This window comes from Pimephales promelas, chromosome 23, assembly GCF_988280905.1.
Source record: "Pimephales promelas chromosome 23, fPimPro1.hap1.1, whole genome shotgun sequence".
Taxonomy (NCBI): Eukaryota; Metazoa; Chordata; class Actinopteri; order Cypriniformes; family Leuciscidae; genus Pimephales; species Pimephales promelas.
This window is the reverse complement of record NC_142791.1, coordinates 7,294,617-7,317,171: the sequence shown is the minus strand read 5'-3', so window position 1 is coordinate 7,317,171 and position 22,555 is coordinate 7,294,617. Positions and strand designations below refer to the sequence as shown.

Below are 22,555 nucleotides of genomic sequence, written 5' to 3'. Positions count from 1 at the left end.
TATTTTAAATAGGACAGGTTTTGTACTTCTTTTTGTAACTGACTGATCTCAGGCCTCACTGATCTGACCTTATGCATCTCAGTTTTTTTAAGTAAATAAGCTTGAGAGAAAGAGATCCTGTCTCTCCCTGAATCTTTATCTGTTGAACAGTATTACATTACAAAAGTGGTTTACACACCATTTCATCAACTACTTTGCAATATTTGTTTTGTATTACATTTGTACTGTTAAAGTTTTCTGATATTTTAAAGTACTGCCTCTGAGAAAACAACCCTGATTCACAAGCAAGCATCCTCAAACAAGGGACTGAGAGTCACCCAGGACCCCATGAGCTCGTTGTGACAAACTAAATGTTTTTTTTTATTATTATTATTATTATTATTATCAAAAGCTCATATTACGTTTGCTCTTGTCACATTGAATCTAACTTTTAACCTTCAGCTAAATGAGAAATCTAATGTGTTCTTCTAACTGAGGGTTTTCACTATGGCTAGCTGGATGACTTAGGGCTTTGATCGCTAAAAAATGAAACCATCATAAGAACTGTACTTTATCCTTGTGATCAATATATATTAATCAGTTAACATTATTATCAGTTAATATATTAATAAGTTATCCTCCCATATATGTTCATTTTGTAATTAGAAAGACAGACCAGTGAATCAAAGTCTGATATATGATACTGAAGACGCAGTGTACCCAATTTAGTTTGCTTAAGATGATCAGGATAATTTGTTTTGGTTTTATTTGAGCTAGTCAGTTAGTCTGGCAAGTTAAATTGGCTAAAAAAACAGCAGTTAAAGGTTTTTTTTTTTTTTTTTTTTTACATTTTTAAACATTTGCAGGGCTAATGCATGATCTTGACCTTTCAGCAATGTTCAAGCTAATAAATCCTTTTGAAAGATACCAAACACTTTTACATTAGCCACCTGGGGAGCAACAGCGCATTGACAGACACCATGGGGTGTGTTTGTTCCTTTGGAAAAGCTGTGCAGCTAATCTCAGATAATTAGCATGACTAAATGCTAACTACTGACCTATGCATTACTCTTAAATGGCATGGGGAGGACACAACTGTCAATCATAGCCCTGATATTATCACAATGTAAGACAAGAATACCAATCTATTTATTGAAGAAAATAAAGAGGAAAATCATCTAGACCGCTGATGAAAACCCAAACAATAGTCAAAAAAAGGACAAAACTGTCAAAAAAAGGACAAAAAGTATTCTTTTGTGATTTTATGTTCTCATTTTCTGCCGTTGGCTAATTGGTAAAACCATGCATGATTTAATTAAAGAGATAAAAAAGATCACAAGGTTATTTCAGTAACCTCATGTCGGTTAAGCTGTGGTATGTAATAATCTGAACATATGCACAACACACAAACATCCAAACAAGATGAATACCAACTAAATCAGCCCAATTAACACTATGTGTGGGTTTCAAAAAGCCTGTTGATCATATTAAAGAGGTCATGTCGTAAATAATTATGAGTTTTTTTGATCATAGCATAGCCAACAAATCTAATCTATTTTTAAATGACCATTTCCCACTATCTCTATCTAACCCTTAGAACTGAATTAGTTCTAATGAACCTGCTATTTGCTGATTAAAGGTACAATATGTAAGAATTTTGTAATAAAATGTCCATAAAATCACTTGTATACTATAGTGTGATATATTTTCTGCAGTTGTGTACTTACAATATCCCAAAAGTCTCAAAAGTTTTTTTTTTTATTTCAGAGAAATTCCAATTTTAAATAAGTGGCCGTCCCGGAAAGAAACTTTTGCCTGTCAATGACGCAATATCCGTGCTATCCTTGGTTTCAGTTCATACTGCCATAGCCATGACATAACCACTCCATTACTGCATCATAAATCTACGCCGAAAAAAAAAAAACGCCAGCTTACGGCATCAGAGAGATATTTTCCTGAAGATAATGTGATCTGGAAAAAAAATGTATGTGGATGGATAAGATATACTATAAGATAAATAACATGCATTAACAAAATAGATAGGGTCAATTTTCATTTTAGGGACTTTTTTTTCTAGCATAGTATAAATATGACCTGCTTTAACCATAATGGAATACCCTAAAATCCACCAGTGAAATGAAAAGCCCGCAACTGCACTCCACTTTTGTGTAAATTTCCATATTCATGGCTGAATGGCCCCTCTGATGTAAATAAGATTTATCTAAAATTTCAGAAGAAATCTCTCTGTAACTTGAGGTCAGACTATGCTGCATAATGATTTGTCTGGTTCTCCTGTGCTCATTAAAGAAGATCTTGGCGTTTCACACTTTTCTGCACACCTGACAGGTCATCCATTTTGTTTTATGCCTTCTGTAGCGGAACCTACAGACCTGTTCTCACTAGCATCTATTACACCAGAGGAAACCAAGCTAAAAGTTAGGAAGTCAGAACAAAAATCTATTAAATTACTGGTTAAGACTTATAAATGTGCCCTTCTGTGTGAATGAAATCTTAAAAAAAAAATGCATTATTTAAAAATGTTTTCTCTTTTCTGGAAAAAAAAATCTATTCATTTCAATCAACTGGTCTCAAGGTAATTTTTTGCTGAATGTATAACCCTCAAGCTCAAACAGATGTAGCAGAGCAACCACAGTGCTTGACATTTTTCTTTATATAAATAAATGGAACTTATTTCAGTGTTTTTTTATCAGCTAAAACAACGCAGAACTTTTGCAGTGTTGTGTGTAACATACCTTGACGCATTAGAGCTGCGACACCAAACCATAAACTATTCAAAAGTGTGAAATTGTTCTGAACCACTTCAGATGAGGGGTTGCAGGGGTGAGGGTTATACCATTCATACGGTGTAAACCTGTCGAGAATCAAAGAAAACAGACTTTTAAACACAGAAGACTGTGTATTAATACTGTGTTTGAGAGGCTGCATGTTTGGCAAGAACAGCTAAAAATGTTTTCTTCTTGCCAACAGGCTATCAATAACTGCTAGGAACGAAGGTTAATAAACATCTCATTTTATGGGAAAACTTTTCAGTGTTCTAATCTGTCCAGTTAGCAAAACGAGAGGAGAGCTGGAAAAGAAACTTCTGTATAAATTGATATAAATTATCAATTCAATTCTGAAGTTCTTGTAATTTTGTAATTCATTTTTTTCTGCTTCTATATTTTAACATATTCAGTTGATTTTATTCCTGTGAGAATTCACAGAAAATATTATTTATAGGGGTGTAAATTTAATAATTAAAATGAATTAATTTATGTATTAATTATAAGATTTGTTAGTAAAAATATAAAACTAAATAATTCCATAAAGTACCTTTTGTCAACATGTTGTAATGCTTATTCATTGCTTTTGTCTTCCATGATTAATTCATTGCCACATTGTATAATGTATACAAATTTTTATCAACACACAACCCTTATTACTGCAGGGCTCCAGACTAACTTTTTTTACTAGGAGCGCTGTTGCCCCTGACTGAAAATTTTAGGAGAACACTCAGAAAATTTAGGGGCACACCTTAAATCAGCTCGCAAAGCAGTTATTCAAATTTCCCCCAAAACAACTGTAATACTGACAAATTCTATAATAATAAATAGACTTAACATTATGATATGCTGTTTTATTTCAAGTTCACAGGGCTCCAGACTCAAATTTGAAAGCAGCACCACCTCAACTGAGAACTCACACCGAGTTCTACAAAAAAAAAGAAAAAAAAAGAAAAAAAATCTAGTAGCACTGGGGCTGACAATAAATCACTAGGGTGTAGATGAAATTAACTTTAGTTATCATTTATAATGTCGTAGGCCTAATATTAAATAAAAATGGAGTTGAAAACTTTAATTTGAAAACATGGAGTGAAAATAGCCAATAAACATTATACTGTTTACAATGGTGTTATTATTTTTTAAATAAATGTTTAAATAAGAGTCTTAAAAAATCTTAAAAATGTTTATTTTAGGACAATCTTTGAAGGATGAACAAAAAATGTGTTGGTCATCACATAAAAAAATACAAAAAATAAAATATTTATATATGATATTATAGTTTTGATTTTGAAGTGCTAGAAAAAAGATGTGTAGTAGGCTACTTGTAAGTGTTTGACTATTTCTTCCACATATTTATGGTTAGAATTAAGTTACTACATTAGCCTAAATCCATGGTGAGCTGCTGATTTAGTGGACTGAAAGCCTTCTATAGCCTAAGTGTTTATCCTGGTTTCCACGTCAGCGCTGTTGATATGATAACTTATATAACTTACTTATAAACTTACTATATATGGTTTATAACAGAACTCTGCGCCGAATCGGAATGTTTGTCACTGGATCTCGTGGTGTTGATGTTATTAATTCTGAAGCGAATTCAATGGATTAATTCACTGGATCTCCTAACAGTGTCGCGTGAGCGAGATCGGCCCGCGACTGGCAAGTTCGGGGCTTTTTTTAACTGTCAGTGGTTCTGGTCGCTGGTGCTGCTGCTCGACGGTCCTAATCACGAGTATCGTATTTTAGTTCCACTTTCATTTTGTTTGTATTCGCTGCTAGGTAACGAGTCGATAGATCGCTTATTGCTCAGACGCACGTAGCAGCTTGTGATATTTGTCTCCGTCTCTTTCCTACAGACGTTTATGCGCGCGATTCTTGTCACGGATTCATTGACGCGCCCCTTCCACGCTTAACCATGCGTTTAACGTGTGGCAAATTTACTGGTCGCACATGTGCGACTGGATGTAAAATTCAGTCGCACACTCTCAAAATTTGGTCGCAAAATGCGACCATTTGGTCGCAGTCTGGAGCCCTGTACTGTATTTATTACAGATTAACCAGACTAAACCAATAAAAGTCCCTATACAGTAGCAATTAGACATTCACTTTTTACACTTTTACAGTGCTGCAAACAATTGGTAGAAATTTCAGTTTGACAGACATTATGATTACACAAGAGCGTCTGAAACACACATCCTCCATTTTACCACTCATGATTTGGGTCATTTATAAAACTCCCATGCGACGCCTGATCAGAACATGTCACAAGACTCATTAGTCATGAGTGTGTGTAGACGCTCACTCTATAAACTGCTGTATGTCTGATATCAAAGCTGCCAATTTTCAAGATCACAGTTTAAAAGGGCTCCAGCAGACAACAAATGGGTCACCTAGTGCACATGAACCACACTAACACTGAGACCCCACCAGATGTCCATTAACAGACTCTGACTGGACAGCGTTTTTATTGACCATTTGCATTTTAATTGAAGCAATCAATCATCTGGCTCTGATGAGGTAGCAAAGCTCTCTTGATATTCTTTTTAGGTAGATGTGGACAGTTGCCCAGGGCTAGAGATTATGAACTGGGTTTCAATGCAGACGCAACCTTATGCTCACTCATACAAAATACAAAACATTACCGACTGAGAAAATGTATTATGCATTTGGGGGATCTGGACAAACATGACAAACTGAAATTTTGACATCATTAATCTATAATCCGACAGCAATATAATAAAGTCTGGGTGCTGTGTTTATTACTTATTGATCTGTTTCAAGATCAAATCAGCATTTTGATTCTGGCATCTCACAAGAGCAATGATATAACATGAGAAAATACACTGCTTTAAATGCACTCCCACAAAAAAACTGGATATCTGTAGGCACAATCTGCAAAACAGCTTTCTATTTTAAATCAGACTGAAGTCGAGAGAGAAAATAATTATTGAAAGCTTCAAAGAGAGATGTACGATGCTCCCTAAGCAGCAGATAACAGCCATATTCTTCAAATGACAGCCTGATAATGTGTCTCCTCATGTTATGTCAAACTATAAAACATCTGAAAGACATTTTTGAACAATTGGGTCAGTGTTACTGGATCTTAAACCCAATCTGCACATTTGTTTTGCTATATTTCCAAGATGCAGAAGTTTCATCCATACCTGGCTATCACAAAAAGCACGCAGCTCACTCCAAGACAGGCCAGCAGCACGTACATCCAGATATCCGGGGTGAGGGGGTTGAGGAAGGAGAACACGCCTGGATTGGTGCCATTCGGTTTTCGGTACAATATGCTGATGCCCAAGGTCATGAAGGGTTTGGAGAAGTCGATAACTTTCTCTCTGACATAAGTGATGGTCAGCGGAGCCACAGCCAGGTCAGCTATCTGGTTTAGGGGACAAGAAGAGGTATACAAGGCGATGTTGGAATAAATACAGATAGATGCAGTAAATATTAGAGTTCAATCACTAAGATTAAAACAAGTGATGCCTGCAGAGATGGATCCCGCATCAGGGCTTTGGTGAAAACTGACTGGCTGTTAGAAGCTTCCTGTTGTTTTATGAAGTTTATTTGAACTAGAGATGCAAAAATGCTCTTAGACACTAGGGGTTTTCAATGTATTAAGAAAAAAATATTGATATAAAACAGCCAGAGGAAAACACAAATGCCCTTGGAACAAAAAGAAACCTTACCGATTTGATTTCTCATTAAAGTAGAAGCACTTATAATGAACCTGCAACTTGATGTTTTGAATACACAATTGTAGCCTTCCTATCAAAACTTTTGGACTACTTACGTTTGCTGTAAATAAACATAATTCTCAGCACTGCTAAATTGCCTGAGAGGAGCAAAGTTACAAAAGCATCTATTACAAGCCGAAATATCTGGTTTTAGTCTCTAAATAGTGCGATATAAACTGAAATACAGTATAATGGGGTGGAAAGGCAGAAGATCATCTACAAAGATGATAAAAAATAGATCACTCACATGGTCGATTAGTTCCCGAACCATGCCGTTCCATTCGCCTTTGTCATTTTGAGCTCCATATTTGCCATCAGAAACCAGCTTGACCTCATAGGTGAATCCCAGGATGTTGGAGAGCTCCTTTAGCAGATCTAAACAGTAGCCTTCAAAGCGATCGTTCCCGTATAGCGCCTTGTCAGACTTCTTATACATAACGTAGGGGTTTTCCTGTTCACAAGATAAATTCACATGTAGGTCAGATGTCACAGAGGCAAAGTTAGCTGGCCAGATGAGATGAATTGAGAAGAACTAAGTGTGAAGTCTAATTTTTGAAGTGTTTGGGTGAATTTATAGCTGTAATGGCTGTCAAAAAACAATGAAATCAAATAAATGGGAAATATATATTAGTATATATTTCTTTTTTTCATTTGGTGGGCCAGTGAAACTATTCACAGGCAAATAAAAATCTGACCAACTAAAAATAATTGTGATCCCTGAAAACAATTTTTTACAAAACATGGAATTATAGCTTGTCTTAAAAGTTCTTACCAGGATTGTGGTGACGATAAGCGTTCTGTTAGCCAGAGAGTCTGTGATGTTTTTACTGTCTTTTACCTCAGTCAGGTTGAGGCCGGTATTAGAGTTCCACACTCCAATCTAACAATACAATATAGAAATGACAAGGCATGAAGTACATGAGTCACTGTTTCTGAGCACATGAAATTAAAGTGAAATAAGGACAGACTTCATCACTGCTGACTCATTAAATAGGTCAGGAAAGGAAAAAAATAATGAAAGAATCTAGTCTTAATTCACTTAATGCCTTTGACTGTAAAACACTCCTTCCCTGCTCAATACAATCCAGTAAAATGCTTTCCTATTTAATGCAAGCTCTACAAATTATGAATGAATTGTATACATGAATTATTAAAACACAAAGCAAAAAACAACAATATAATATTTATAATAACATTATAACAACATCATAACATTCCCAATATTTTTTTTCAGATATTTTCTTAGAGCTACACATCTGTCCAATAAAATAGAAGCTCATAAATATATCAATTTAAGTGCATTACTCTCCACTTTTGCTTGCCATGTTGAATTGATGTTGTCATAAATAAAAAACACAACATATAAAGATGGAGGTATGAGAAAGGGTTGATGGTTATGAGACATGTTGGTATGGATGCAACATCACACCATAAATGCTGCAAATGACTTCTGTGCACTATATCAGTAGGTTAAATAGTTATCTTAACATGAAAATGTGAGCCTTTAGTAATCTACAACTTGATAAACAAATATATATACTGTATATGTATCTATGCATAGAGCTGTAGAATATTCAGTATGAATATTGAATATCTTGAATATTTCAAGATGAGGACAAGTAGGTTTATACTGCTGTATTTCTCTTGGTCAATGAAGCAGAAGCAAGTTCTTTCCAGCATTTCTACAATTTATGAAGCTTTTCTGTTATCTCCACTGCTATTCTGGTTAATGGACTTCAAGTAAGAAATATGAACACAAGAAGCATAAGTAGATGGAAAATGTGAAAAGATGTGAAGATTTCAGAGCCTCAGAGTGCTTTACACTTTTCACAGCTTCTATAAAAGAAAAAACGACACAATTTCATCAGGGTAAATTGTTGTATTTTTAAATGGAAATTTTTTGACAATAATCAGAAAGAACATTAATGAAGTTTCTCCTAGGAAGATTTTATATAACGTATTATTGTCATTGTTATTTTTATTTATTTGTTTTATATTTTTATTGTTTGTTTGTAGTGATAATTTTGTTAAATTACTGTATACGACGAATTAAAATAATATTGTGGCTATGATTATTTTAAATGCATTACTCCTGAGCTTGATATGAATACTGCATTTGATGCTGCTATAGATAGATAGATAGATAGATAGATAGATAGATAGATAGATAGATAGATAGATAGATAGATAGATAGATAGATAGATAGATAGATAGATAGACAAATAGACAGATAGACAGACAGACAGACAGATAGCTAGATGGACAGACAGATATTTTATGTCACAAAAAAAGGTATTACCCGGTTACCTGACAGCATAGCTCTTATTTAGACTAAAAAATATATTTTAGAAATCAAATAATCCTTGATCTTATGAGATAAAATCGTTTCAGAAAACAACAAGAATTTATTCTTTAATAAATAAAGTTTAATAAAAAGCAGCCCATCTAATTCTAAGGATCAGAGAGATAGTGTTAGTAGCTTAAAAAATTTCAATTAAACCAATTTGACTAACATTATAAAGGATCTTAAAAAAAAAAAATAACATAAGAGAAAAGTATGACATGACTCCTTCAAAACAGAATGTCAGCAGTAAAAGATTGAAAGCTCTTGAAGGAGGGCTTGCTTTTCTCTGTTCGATAAACCCTTTGTTAACACGAGCCTAATCTAGTCAATGTTTATGTATGGCACTTGTCACACAGCTCATATGAGTCTGAAATAAGCGACTTATTCAAATGAACTTTGAAAGTAGATAAGAGCTGCTCTCTAAATATCTGCCTGTGGCTTGTACATTTTTCTACACGCCTGAGCGGGCTTTTATGGATATGCGTTACTTACTGAGGCGCGAAGGATTGTGGAAAAAAGTTAGTATTTAACAGTGCTGGATATTGAGGAAGGTGATTTAACTTTAATAACTAAAACTGCATGGCACACATTGTACATCTCAGCAAGACATTCTGGCTGAAGTGACTGGCAGCGATCTCTTTCGATAAGGAAGTGAAGGGATTTCTGCAGGGAGAGGAAAGCCGATGAAAGGGCACTTGGTTTTACTGAAGGAAAGGATATCTAAGCTCTCCACAGGTCTTAATCACAAACTCATGGAATGAAACCAAGACTGGAACAAACCTTTGTCCATAATTTAGTAGGTCGTGATGCACCATCAGCCACTCGCTTTTAGAAAGAATCGAAGAGTTGCGTAATCAGCATGAGAGCAACAAGGTCAAAAATTTGATCTGGCTAATAAACATGTCTGCTTTCAAAACAACATATTCAGTTTAATTTAATCCATACATGAAATGCATTAAGACACTTGTATCAAGGGTTCCATTCACTCTGCTGATAGCAGCAGTCTCTTCTCTTCGGGGTCCAGCTGAGCTAACTCACCTTTGCCGTGCCGTCCTCCTTGAGGCTGATGAGGTCTAAGTTGAACTCTTTCCGCAGACCATCAGTCTTGTTAAGGACTATCCGTCCAGTCAATCCATCCCACTGGGCCTGAGGCACAAAAAGAGTATACAATGAGAATGATGCACAACATTGTTTTTACTGCTGTGTCTTTCAATCATAGATGTAATGGAATATTATACAGCCACAGGGAATGTGTTTCTGCAAACCCCAAAGAACCCCAAGAGCATTTTGCTGGTCAATTAAATTTTAGTTGAATGGACTATGCAGAGTCTGAACAGAAACAATTGGATCATGTGCTTCAGGTTTGCCTAAATGATGAATAAAACAGCACTTGCTCTGAATCTGATATGTAGTAAACATTTCTAATTCATTCATTCATAAACCATTTCAGCTGTATCCGACTCTTGGAGATAATAGGGTCCATCTCTCACAATGTGCAATGATTTTTTCCAGGGTGGGTTGCCAAGTCTTTCCTCAACCACACAACACACACACACATTCAATATCTACGGACAATTTAGCGACTCCAGTTCACTGATACTGCATGTTTTAGCATAATGGGGGAAACAGGAGCACCCGGGGGAAACCCACGCTGACACAGAGAGAACATGCAAAGTCAAAATAGAAAAAGAGGAATAACTGGAGACCTTATTTACCCACTGAGCCGCAACATACAGCATTTCAAGCCAAGTAACTGTCAGTATGTTAGATTACATGTTTTTATTCATGTGCCTATTTCTTGTGTTTCTTTTCTGTTTAGTCTTGTTAATCCCCTTGTTAGTTTCCTTGGTTTTTTGATTAATTACACTTGTGCCTTATTTAGTTCTGGCTTCTGTGTATATATCCCCCTTTTTCTGCGCCCATTCTATTTCCCATGACTCATAGCGGGTTCAACTGACTAAACGGTTTTCTACTTCCGGTTGAAGTATTTGTTTACATAGAATGCTAGCACTCTAGTCCAGACATTAGAAAAATATCAGTCTACACATGCGTTTTATATTTTATATGAGCGAAATACACATAACACAACAAAACTTTAACTTTTAGGTGGCAAACAATTAAATTTAATGAATTACACTGCGCAAAACAAGAGTAATAGCCTACTAACCAGATGAAGAAGGGTCGGCCTCCACAGAACATAAAATATTCTCTTTATTTTATTTTTCATGTTCGAATTTATGAGAAAAAAAAAAAAAAAAAACAATGTTAAGGATGTGCCAGTTCTCCATTACGGACATGACCGTTCTGAAAGCGACTTTAAAACTTTCACAGAGATGTTAAAGAGAAACCACAAAGCCTTTCTTTAAAGTGAATGTTTCATCAACCAATTGCCTGGTTTTAATAAATAAGAAGTAAATATAGTAGAAAATAGATCACTGAGGCGCCAGTGCGCAAACTGGACTCTGGTCTCATAAATGAACCGAAACTCGGTGTATAATGTATCCTACTTGCCTCACAGGCCTGAGAAATATATAGACTATGCATCTTTGAAAGCAGAGGTTGACAGAAGTCAAAGGGCTTACCAGCCAAACCAGACTGTATTGCTGGATTAGAGAGATTGTGCATCAGCTATCCTTTGGAAGTTATGAAGCAAAGAACAAAGTTTATTTTGTTTTATATGTGATTTAATAAAAAAAAACGTGATCAGATCACATTTGATGAATTTTTTTTTCTTCTATTTAGTTTAGCGATGTGGGGATGAAACAATCTGAAACACATGGCAAAAAAGCATAGACCAGATTCGAACCGGAAGTTGGCAACCGGAGTCGTCGTCATGGCAGCGCGCATTGTTTAGCTCAGCACACTGCAGAGTAGACTTGTAGTCAAGACCGCTTAAACCAAGACCAAGACACTATCAAGACCAGAGGGTATCGAGACCAAGACAAGACCAAGACAGAGGAGACCAAGACCAGGTCGAGACCAAGACCGAGACCAAGACCGAGATCAAGTCGAGACCGAGACCAAGTCGAGACCAAGACCTAGATCAAGTTGAAAACGGAGGGGAAAAAAACAGACTAGTGTTGTTGAAACTATGCAATTGTAAGATTTTGTTTTGCATTGCTGCTTATCTCTCCCGAAATCAAAGTCTCCAAATGAATCCATTCTGAAACTTTTAAATACATAATTATATTTTTATAATTATAAAAATGAAATTATAAGCTTAAGTACAGGATCCAAAAGTTGGTTGTTTTGTCGCTATGGTTACACACACGCACACACACACACACACAGTTGGCAATGCGTTTAATTCACACATGTTTGAGGCAAAATTTCAAATCTTTAGGTTACATTTTCTGAATAAATGAAAAAGTGTTCTTTTTTACACTACACATGGTCAGGCCTGACTGCATTTCTTTCCCAAAAGCAAGAACATCAAGCTAGTGTACCGTCATTTCATTTCATTTCAGCTAGCTTTGTTGTGCAAAAAATGAGAGCAAGCAATCCCAGAATTCAATCAGCTGAGGCAACTAAGGAAGAGTAATAGCCCTGCTCAAACCCTTTGATAAGTGGGAGGGATATCAGGAAAAAAAAACACTTCTATTAGCAAGGTTGCTGTGTTTCTTAGGGCACATCTCATAACAAGAAGCTGGCCTTCAACATGTCACCATACTTGTTCAGGGGGATACAGCTTACTATTCAGCAGGACACCTGGAGACTTGATTCTGACCTCGATGTGAACCATTTCCACCATCGCAGGGAACTGTATTAGAGCCGATGGAGACAAGGGCTGCACTGCATCCTAATTCTGAAAGTGATTCCAATGATATAGTTTTTCTGTGCTATTATTGTTATAGTTGTGATGTGGACTATTCTTTTACATTTAGAACAAATTTTGTAACTATAACTTTATCATTATAGGCCTTGGTGTGAACGTGCCTTTACTATCGTGTTCACTGAACTGCAGTGGTGGTTATAACAATGGTCGACTGACTGGTCACTTTAAATGTCTCTACTTTCCAGGGAGAGAAAGAAAGAAAAGCTTTTGGTCACCAAATAATAATAAACAATAATAAATGGTTGTTGAATAAAAAGTTTGTGATATGCAAGTTTTGATAGTGTGCGGGATCTTCTCTTGACACATTTTCGACTGACTTTTTTGGTCGATTTTTTCCTACGCGCACCTACGAATTGCAGGTGTGCGACGTTTTTTTTTTTTCATTTTATAATTGATAATAAGAAATAAAAAACCAATAAGACCAGGAATGTAAATATCTTATAAAGTTGCTTTAATCTTTGTAACTTTAGAGTGTTAACTCGAAAAATCTTTAACATGTACTGCATAATTTGATAATGACAACACTACCTTTCCTTATCGGTTTTGAAAAGAGGGTGGTGACCCTAATGGGACCACAAACATTTTTGGTGCCGAAAATAACAGAATGATACTTATTTTTCACCTCAACCCTACAATTTGGCCCCAAGCATGGATAAATACTGTGAAAACCTCCTCTAAATGTGCCACTAGAGCTGTGGGTCTTATATTGTAATTATATGCAGTGCCGTTTCATCAGAATGACTTTGCCAAGTCCTATGCAGTGTAATTTAATCAAAGCTCCATAAGTATTTATTTATTTATTTATTTATTTATGCTACAGAACAGGAGCTATACAATTTAAAATTATATGGCACGTAATACTTTCTATTCGCTATTTCCTCATAAAATGCAGCTCATAAGTAAAACTGCACTGTTCACCATATCCTGATCAATGGGTCAACATAAACAAATACATTTAAAGCTGTTCAGCCTTCTGTCACAGTTGATTAGTTGCACCAAACATCCCATTACAGTACTTAAGTGAGTGAAAATGACTTAAATGGACAGGACAAGCGAGAAAAGGAATAAATGAAATAAAGAGGGTTTTTATTTGTCCTGGCAATCTATTAAAAGCTCTCCAGCACGGCTGCATCTGCTGTTAAAGTGAAGACTTTCAATGGCTACAGCACATACGCAGTTCACAGAGTGATGTATTTTTGTATCCTACAACATTTTGAATATTCAGAATTTTCTAGCTCAGAGTCTGCAGAGAGGCCTCTTACAACAATGTTTTATGGCTTTAATGGTGCAGTGATACAGAGTTTATGGGTCGTTAAAATAAAGCATCTGGACTCATTAGAAGTTCGTCATGGTGTTGGCGTGAACAGAAAACTAACTCTATATTTGCTCAACTCAAAACAAGCCTAATTAGACACTTACACACACTTAAAGCCAAGTGTCAAGTGCTAATTAGACACTTACACACACTTAAAGTGCATCATTTTTTAGATGCTCAATACTTTCTCCATTCCCAGTTGAACATGTGAAAATGACTGTAAGTAAGCCATTTAAAGGTTCATTTCCCTCAAAAGTGTAAACACTGTAGCTCTGGGGAGCAACACTGGCTAAGCAAACAGCATGAGTTCGGGGGTGGAGCTAGTGTTTTTTGATCAACAAAAGATGGCGAAAAAGTACCAGAAACCCATTGCTTTTCTCCTGAGGGCAGGGGTGTCCAAACCTGCTCCTGATTGGCCGCTGTTCTGCAAAGTATATTTCCAAATTACCTCAACACACTTGCTTGGAAGTTTCTAGTATGCCTAGTAAGACCATAATATGCTGGTTCAGGTGTGTTTAATTGGGGTTGGAGCTAAACTGACAGTGGACAGTGGCCATGGAAGAGCCATGGAATTGATTTTTAACAATATCTTATAAACCAATAATTAACTAGGCCTACTATAAGCTATGAGGTTGTTAGATGGTATTTGCTTTTGTATATCCATCAGCCCACATTATTTCAATTATTTTTTAAACAATAATTTTCAGTAGTGGAAATTCTGGTGAAAAACTACATTACCCATGATTCTGCAAAGGAATCTTCAGCAATCAGAGCATCGCTCTATGAAAGACGCAACAGAGTCAGTCTCCCTATGCTCCCAAACTACTTAATCATTTATGTGTTACACACAAAATATTGTTTCTATATATAATCATCACCTTCTTTAAATCAATACTTTTATCCTTCTCTAATTTTTTACTTTGAAATAATTTATTTGTAATTTCCCTCAATAACACCATTAAGTACATAGTCTTTTACTTTTGTCTTTTTGTACGTTTTTGCTTAAAAATCAATGCTTATATTGTTGTGATTCACCTCATAGCTGGTTGGTTTGGTTTATGGCTTATAACTCAAAATTTATAGAAAAAAAATACTTCCGTAACCAAGGCTGCTGAAATAGTGGGCGGGCACTGTTGCTCTCTATAGGACAGAACTGACAAACTTTAAAGAAAATGTTCCAGAAGCCTGTTTGAAAACAGCCATTATGTATCCAATTTCATTTGGTGACACTATTGGTGCAGAAATTACACACTTCAGCTTTAAAAATGTCGTAAGCAATGTTAGCCGCATTGTTAACTTGTGCCACCGAATTAAACCATATTTCCATCACCGAAACCACAAATCCCTTTAAAAATGTCAACCAACCAGATGTCAGCAAATCCAAATGTACAGTACAAAATGAATGACAGGCAGCTTTAAGTCCTGTACTTTTTCTTTTTCTGGCATTGAATACGGTGAATAAGGTGCAGACTGAGTACCGATCGGATTCTAGTACAAACTGACATGGCAGACTCAAACAGGGAAGTAAATTCACTCTCAGTATCGATGAGCATTGCCAGGCCGCCACGACCCTAATGCAATGTCGCACTATTCGTTTTTTTTTTGTTTTTTTTTAAAAGCTTCTTTCATTTCTAAAGCCAGGAACACTCAAGACTGCCACTATGTCACTATGCAAGAGGAACTGAAAGCATATCTAAAAAGCATACCTAAAAATTATACTGAAAGGCCTATTCAGAACAAGCTTTCGTTCCCCTAGACAGCCATTTTGAGTTACCATAGGCATTGATTTTGAATTCTCAGAGTGGATGGACACACACCCCACACTCAAACATGAAGGAAAAGTGTTATGACCCCTTGGTCCAAAGGCGGTGAGAGCATCCAGCAGTATCTGGGACTTAAAAAAAGATCAAAGTACTATCCATTTTCAGGCACCTCTGCCCTGAATTTTTTTTATTTACAAATATATTTTTATGTAACCCACGGGTCAAAAATCTACAGGAAAAGTTGTTTAAATTCTAAAACAGTACAAAAGGACTGTCTGATAAATTGATTTCAGACAGTCTTTTTTAAAATGTTTTTAAAAGAAGTCTCTTTGGATCAAAAACAAAAAGTGAAATATATTTACAATTTAAAACAACCTTTTTTTAAAAAAAAAATATTTTAAAGTGTCATTTATTTCTGTGATGGCAAAGCTGCCATCACTCCAGTCTTCAGTGTCACATGATACTTCAGAAATCATTCTAATGTGCTTATTTAATGAGACATTTCTTATTATTATTATCAAAGTGGAAAACAGTTGTGCCACTATAACTTTTTTTCTTTTAAACCCCACAATTTTTAATGGTAGTATATGCGTTTTAGCAGCAAGAAAACATATTCCTTGACAATAAAACAATTTTTTAAATAATTTTAACTTGATTTAATTGTAATCACATTGAATTATCTGAAAACACTGTTTCGTGTAAAGAAATACAATTACAATTGCAAAACACAATTACAAATTTCACGTTCACGATTCATATCAATTGAGTGTGTTTTGCTACATAAAGGACAATATTCTCACCTCTTTAAACAAGTTCATGAAGCGTGGGCCGTACCTCCAGGGTTTGTGTCTGTGGCACTGTAGGGAGCTCACTGTCATCTGTGTGGCCCGCTGAGTCGCGACAGCAACCATGAACACTGCGTCATACATGAGAGCAGCCTCGGTCTGCGGAAGGAGGGAAGAATTTACCCACAAAACATGCTCTAAATATAATCAAACTTCACATGAATGCATTAATATACAGCCCAAAAGTGTTTTTGTTCATACACCATTACCATTCATACAATATTGACATTAAGTTTAATTTCCTTTCCATCTGATCACAGGAAAAGAGCTCCTCCCCTGTCCCCTGCCGCACACACCTTATGTTTCTCTGGGTATTATTCAGTGCTAAAATGTGACCTGGATGGTAAAAATAGATGTGAATAAATCTCTGGATGCTTTCTGCTTTAAGCTCTTCATGCATATCTAATGAGGCTGAGTGTGCTAGCAGTATACACTGCCTTCTGGAGGACGGGTAGATTAGTCAACAATGGTAAAACGGTCCTAGTTATTCTAACTGTGAAGGATGTGCTTTTAAGAAGTTAGGGATTGGTTTTAGTTCAGGTCTATATTTAAACGAGGATTTTAAGCACTGCGATTGGCTCGTTTTACAAACAGTCAGTGTTTGGGATCGACAACTGTATTTACTAAGAGGGTTGACTCCGAATTGATCATTGAATTGGTCATCGGTAAGCCCTGCCCTGTTACTGTAGCGAACTCGGACAAACAAACGGAGTCGCTAACTGTCATTCAATGACAGCCGTCAGTGTGAAAACCTTGATATCCCAAGATATTTTTGATCAATTTTGGACACAGAAAGACCACCTCTTGTCGAGGGGCATTAATGTGTAAAACAGTTTTTTAAGGACTACAACAAACAGCTGGTAGGAACTACACGAGCTTCACTATCACGAACCCTAAAATTTACATAAATCCCGCCCCCGGGAACACGCAGTCCATGTTGAGAAGAGGATGATGTAGTCACTCTGTGTTGCAACAGTTCCTATACAAGCAATTTATAGATTATCCTTACAGAATATGCTAATTGAAGATAGCTAACTCCAGATCAGCAACATAAACTCACCGACTAACCATTCAGAGACTACATGTTGTCACTTCTTCTTAGTCTCTCCATCTTTGTCTGACTCCAGTTTAAACAGAAAAGGCAGAACAGTTTCTGACATTTTAGCATGCGTCTGCGTGAGGTAATCGGAAGTGCTAACATACACACTCTTGAGGCTCTGCCCACTGTGTCGGGAGCTGCAGCTCATTTGCATTTAAAGGGCCAGACACAAAAAAGGGATTTGTCTTCATTGGTATTGGGGTTAAATCCTTAGGCAACCAGGTTACTGCGCCCAGATCATTGGATTAATACACAGGTGCCATTTTCCATAGTCTTGTTTGGGGTTAGGATATGGAATAAAATACATTTCGTATCCCTCTCAGGATACCTGGAATCAGTGATATTATTACAGGCACATTGTTTTGCCATTTTTTGTGTAGCATAAACACCATCAAACCGATGAGAGCTTCGGATCTTCCAATGTTTCTCTATGGCGCTGAAACCTAAAGTTGTCTGAGTTCCAGTCCCCATGCAACTGATACTTAACTGCCATTAACGGCTCATCTGCATTCGGCTCATCTGCATAGGTGAATTGTCCCGTTTATGCAATATCTTACAGGAGCGGATCAAATTCTGTCTGTATGATCTCATAACGGAAGTCAAGACAAGTCTTTTTAATTTTTGAGATAACTAAACTGACTCCCAGAATTTTATTGCGGAAATTTAAATAAAGTAAACTGTATTAGTACTCTAGAACAGGACTGAGAATGACACCAGAGCGATCCTTACAGTCATAATGCCGCTCATCAATCCACTTTCAGGTTTGGGCGGTGCCAGCTGGCGCTCCATGGACCACTTCTGGATCACGGAAGCCACATATGGATCATCTAGATTCAGGAGGCGGAAGGCAGTCATGTTGACTCCACTGTAGCGGTATTGCTCAAGATCCAAAGCAAACAGATCCTGAAAGACAACAAGAGTTTGTTCAGATTTAGCTTTAAGACAAGAGCTGTGCAAACTTTGCACAAGATATAACCTCTTCATGCCATGTGTCCATTTTGTTTGTGATTCAGCCTTAAGCTCTTGTTAGGAGTCCATAAATCATGGTTGTGCAAAACTCAAAATTTAAGAATGGTCTAAAATTGGAATTTGAAAGTAGAATTGTAATTTAAAATAGCAGAAAGTCGAATTTACTGAATTATTGAATTCAACAGGCAATATTATTACAATTTAAATTAACTGTTTTCCGTTTTAATTGTAATTTATTTCTTTGATGGCCAAGCTGAAATTTCAGCATAATTACTCCAGTCGTCAATGATTCTTCAGAAAAAAAACATGTACTGTAATATGCTGATTTGGTGCTCAAGAAATTTTTTTTATTATTATTGTCAATGTTGAAAACAGTTGTGCTGCTTAATATCTTGTAGAAACTAATACATTTGTCAGGATTCATTGATGAATGGAAAGCTCAAAAACAGCATTTACTGTATTTGAAATATAAATCTTTTGTAACGATGTAAAAAATATTTAATGTAAAATCACTTGTGAACAATTTAATGTGTCTTTGCTGGATAAAAGTATTAAATTCTTTGAAAAAAAACTTTTTAAATGGTAGCATATCTGCTTAAGGCCTTCAGACATTTTAAACTTCTTTAAACTTTCTGATAAGGTTTCCAAGCCATAATTCAAAGTTTGTCTTGATGACTTTCTTTTTCTAGTTATAAATTCTTCCCTAAATTCAATTTCACTCTGATTTTAACCTTTTTCAACATTAGCACAAAAGCCTAGGATAGTGCGCTACCATTTCAGTCTCATGTGTCAATGAGTGAACAGTGACAAAAATAAATCAGAATGAAAGTTGTACAGCCTGATGTAAGTCAAGATGTCAGCTGTGTTTTATCATACAGTAACATTCATACGAAACAGAAGAAAATCACTTTGCCTGCTCATCATCTAATGCAATGAAAAGAGCTCCTATTAATAGCAAGCAGGGAGCTTTCAGAGCTTTAATAGCTTTCAGACTCACCATAGTAGTGAAGAAGAAATGATAATACTCCGTCATCATACCCATCGACATCAGCTGCAGGGGAGAAACACAACAAAAGATGTTTGTTGGGAAGAATCCAGAAGGAAAAGAAAGCAAAGATGGGTTGAGTGTGAAATAAGACGCTTTCAGCAGTTTTCAGAAATAAAGTCAGCATGGCACATACTGAATTACATGTCTGCTTTAAAGTACAGCTCTGAGAACCTGCTGGGTCACAGCATGCAAGAGCACTTGACTCTCATTTTCAATCCATTTCAATCTGCGTTCAACGAAAGTTCAAAACGAGAATTTATTAAAAGGATGTGTACCTGTTTGAGAAGTTCGGCGGCTACTTGGTAGGAGCAGTCGAAGATGACGTAAAACTCTTTTTCTTTCTTCATCTCCTTCAGCAGTGGGCGACTGTCACCTCCTCCCGACGCCAGTTGGCGGATACGGATCTTCAGGTTGTTTTTGGACGGAGCTTTGATCAGTTCCTGCATACGCATTAATCCTTGAAAAACAGAACACAAAAAAAGTGATCGAAGGTGGGGAGAAATGGAAGAGAAACAAACTCATCACGAGCTGCAGTAATTACACTTTTGATTTCCCTAGTGTTATAGCAGATGTTTAGAGAGAACATAAAATGGGACTGATTTATTCCGTTGATACATAACAATCAGATGCATTTGGGGTTTCTTTTTAATCAAAATACTCGGTCTATAGTAGCAAAAAGTAATGCATTCAGCTGCAGCAAAAGTTATCTAAAGGTTGAACTGACCTGGGAAAGGAATTAGCAGGGACCACTGCAGAAAATGCCAGATTCAGTCAGTGTTATTAGATAATAAGGATCCTCTATGCTATTTTCACTAGAATATAATTGCATATGATTGCATCTCTAGTAAAAAATTAGTAAACATTACCAAGTTGGTAACACTTTACAGTAAGAGTACATGAATTATCATGAATTCATGTATAAATTCATGCATGCATTATGCATTAATTCAATAATTGAATACAGATGGTTAAAGACAGACTTCCTTCTTATGAATATTGCTTTAATAACCAGACAAGCTCAGATTCAGGGGTTCATCTCTCGAGTTCAGGGGTCCCTGTGCTTTTGGAAGAGACTCTGAAATTGATACATATTGGGAGTCAAGGATACCTGGGAGTCAAGGTTAAAATAATAAGCTTCTATATTGTTTCTATTCCCTCACTCTCAAAATGTTATGGCATTATAAACCACGCTTTAAGGTCATATGCTGAAACTGGTTTGCTGGTGTTAGATCTGATAAAACAGCCTGTTTTCATTCCTGATGACGGTGGAATTGTTTGTATTTTAGTTTATAATCTCATGATGGCTTTAATAAATAATCACAGCGTTTGTCACATCTTTAAAATAGCTTTTGTTAATTATCTCTTGATAATGATAACCGAAACTTAAAGGGATTCTAAATGGATGAAAAATTAAATTAAAATTTTTAGATATTTTGAAGAAAATATATGCCATGCAGGCTTAGGTAGAAAGTCGATAAAAGTGGTGGCAGACTAATGTAAGAGATAAGAATTTCTTATAAAGGCAGTGCAACTAAATTAAGTGACATGGATAGAGAAATATGTCGGTCATAATAACTGGTTTGGGCAACAAAATTGCTTTGATGCTCAGTAAAAAAAAAACAGAAAAGTATAGGACATAAACACAGAAAGTTGTATGTAATTTGTGTTTTCAAACAGATGGGATGGGCAGACAGGAATCCAAGACAAATCACACTACAGCTGAGATGGTGTGATGTGTAAATACTAGAGTAAATTGGAGCTGGCACTGTTCCCCAATGATTTCAATCCAAGTCACTGGCTATGAATCAGACACACTAATCATTTTGAAATTTCTATCTGGTCCAAGTAATCTGTTACAAAGACTACAGTGTCAGCATGTAAGCATTATAAGCTGTAGATATAGGGCAATTTTTCCATGTTTTTGGACTTGTGGTTGTTTTTCTAGTTTTTCTGCATTTGATTTGCTCTCCAGATTAGTTTGATGCCATCAGGGGAACACTTGAAGTGTGTTGGTGAACTATACAGCATTATGCGTGATTAGCATATTATGCGTAATGCTGCAGTTGCATATGCAACTATTTAATTGCATTTAAATGTGAGTAACTTGATTGTGTGGTGATATTGGTGCGATGATATTTTTATAGATTAGTATTTCCCCATCTGCATGTCTTTAATTACATCAAAACAGAAGTCATCTTAGGCAGAGAAAGTTATTACTTTCTTTAAAAATAAAAAAGTTTAAATGATACATTTTGATAAATTATGCACAATATTGAGAAGCATTTTATATCTACGGTTATTATTTGATTCTTCAGTATTATCTTCAGTGTGAGTAATCAACACATTTGATCACCTTTTTGAGAGAAATAATAATAATTATAAATCTGAACAACCATTCCAATCATGATATTTCTTCAGTCTGCTGACACATGAGCCAAGGCCTATGAAATACATGTCAGTAATCAGCAGGAAACAATGTGGGAGGAGATCAATATTTCACTGCTTTCAAAACCATTTTGGTTTAGAAAAGGTCACAAAAGTCAAAATATATTGAAAATGAAATATGGTAAATAATGCTGTCAAAGGGAAATTAAACTGATAAGGGCAAGGGTGAGGGCGAGGGTGAGGTAATAAACCAACCTGACCTAGAAAAAACAAAACAAAAGAAGACCTCCCAAATGAAATCATGCATCAAACACGCCAATGCCACAAATTAAATGTTTCATTTCAGATGGCTCAGTCTGTTGTGACGGGTCTACCGCTTACAGCTAAGTTCGGAAACAAAACTTCATTATCTGAATTTCAGCTCCAGAGGCTTCCCCAGGACCTAATAC

General features: G+C 36.0%; 1 protein-coding gene across 6 annotated transcripts in view; it reads right to left on the bottom strand.

Annotated features, from left to right (window-relative positions):
- grik1a (glutamate receptor, ionotropic, kainate 1a) overlaps positions 1–22,555 on the bottom strand; it is a 45,281-nt gene that overhangs the window by 9,050 nt on the left and 13,676 nt on the right. For 4 of the 6 annotated variants that reach the window (XM_039667531.2, XM_039667535.2, XM_039667532.2 and 1 more), the window contains exons 4-13: positions 19,997–20,178; positions 19,671–19,724; positions 18,434–18,607; positions 16,561–16,704; positions 9,886–9,993; positions 9,628–9,672; positions 7,275–7,382; positions 6,750–6,953; positions 5,924–6,147; positions 2,733–2,851 (exon numbers count right to left, since the gene is read on the bottom strand). In XM_039667531.2, the coding sequence (XP_039523465.2) occupies positions 2,733–2,851; positions 5,924–6,147; positions 6,750–6,953; positions 7,275–7,382; positions 9,628–9,672; positions 9,886–9,993; positions 16,561–16,704; positions 18,434–18,607; positions 19,671–19,724; positions 19,997–20,178 (1,362 nt within the window). The remainder of the gene's footprint in view (positions 1–2,732; positions 2,852–5,923; positions 6,148–6,749; positions 6,954–7,274; positions 7,383–9,627; positions 9,673–9,885; positions 9,994–16,560; positions 16,705–18,433; positions 18,608–19,670; positions 19,725–19,996; positions 20,179–22,555) is intronic. The other 2 variants (XM_039667534.2, XM_089126522.1) reach the window with 1 other exon arrangement.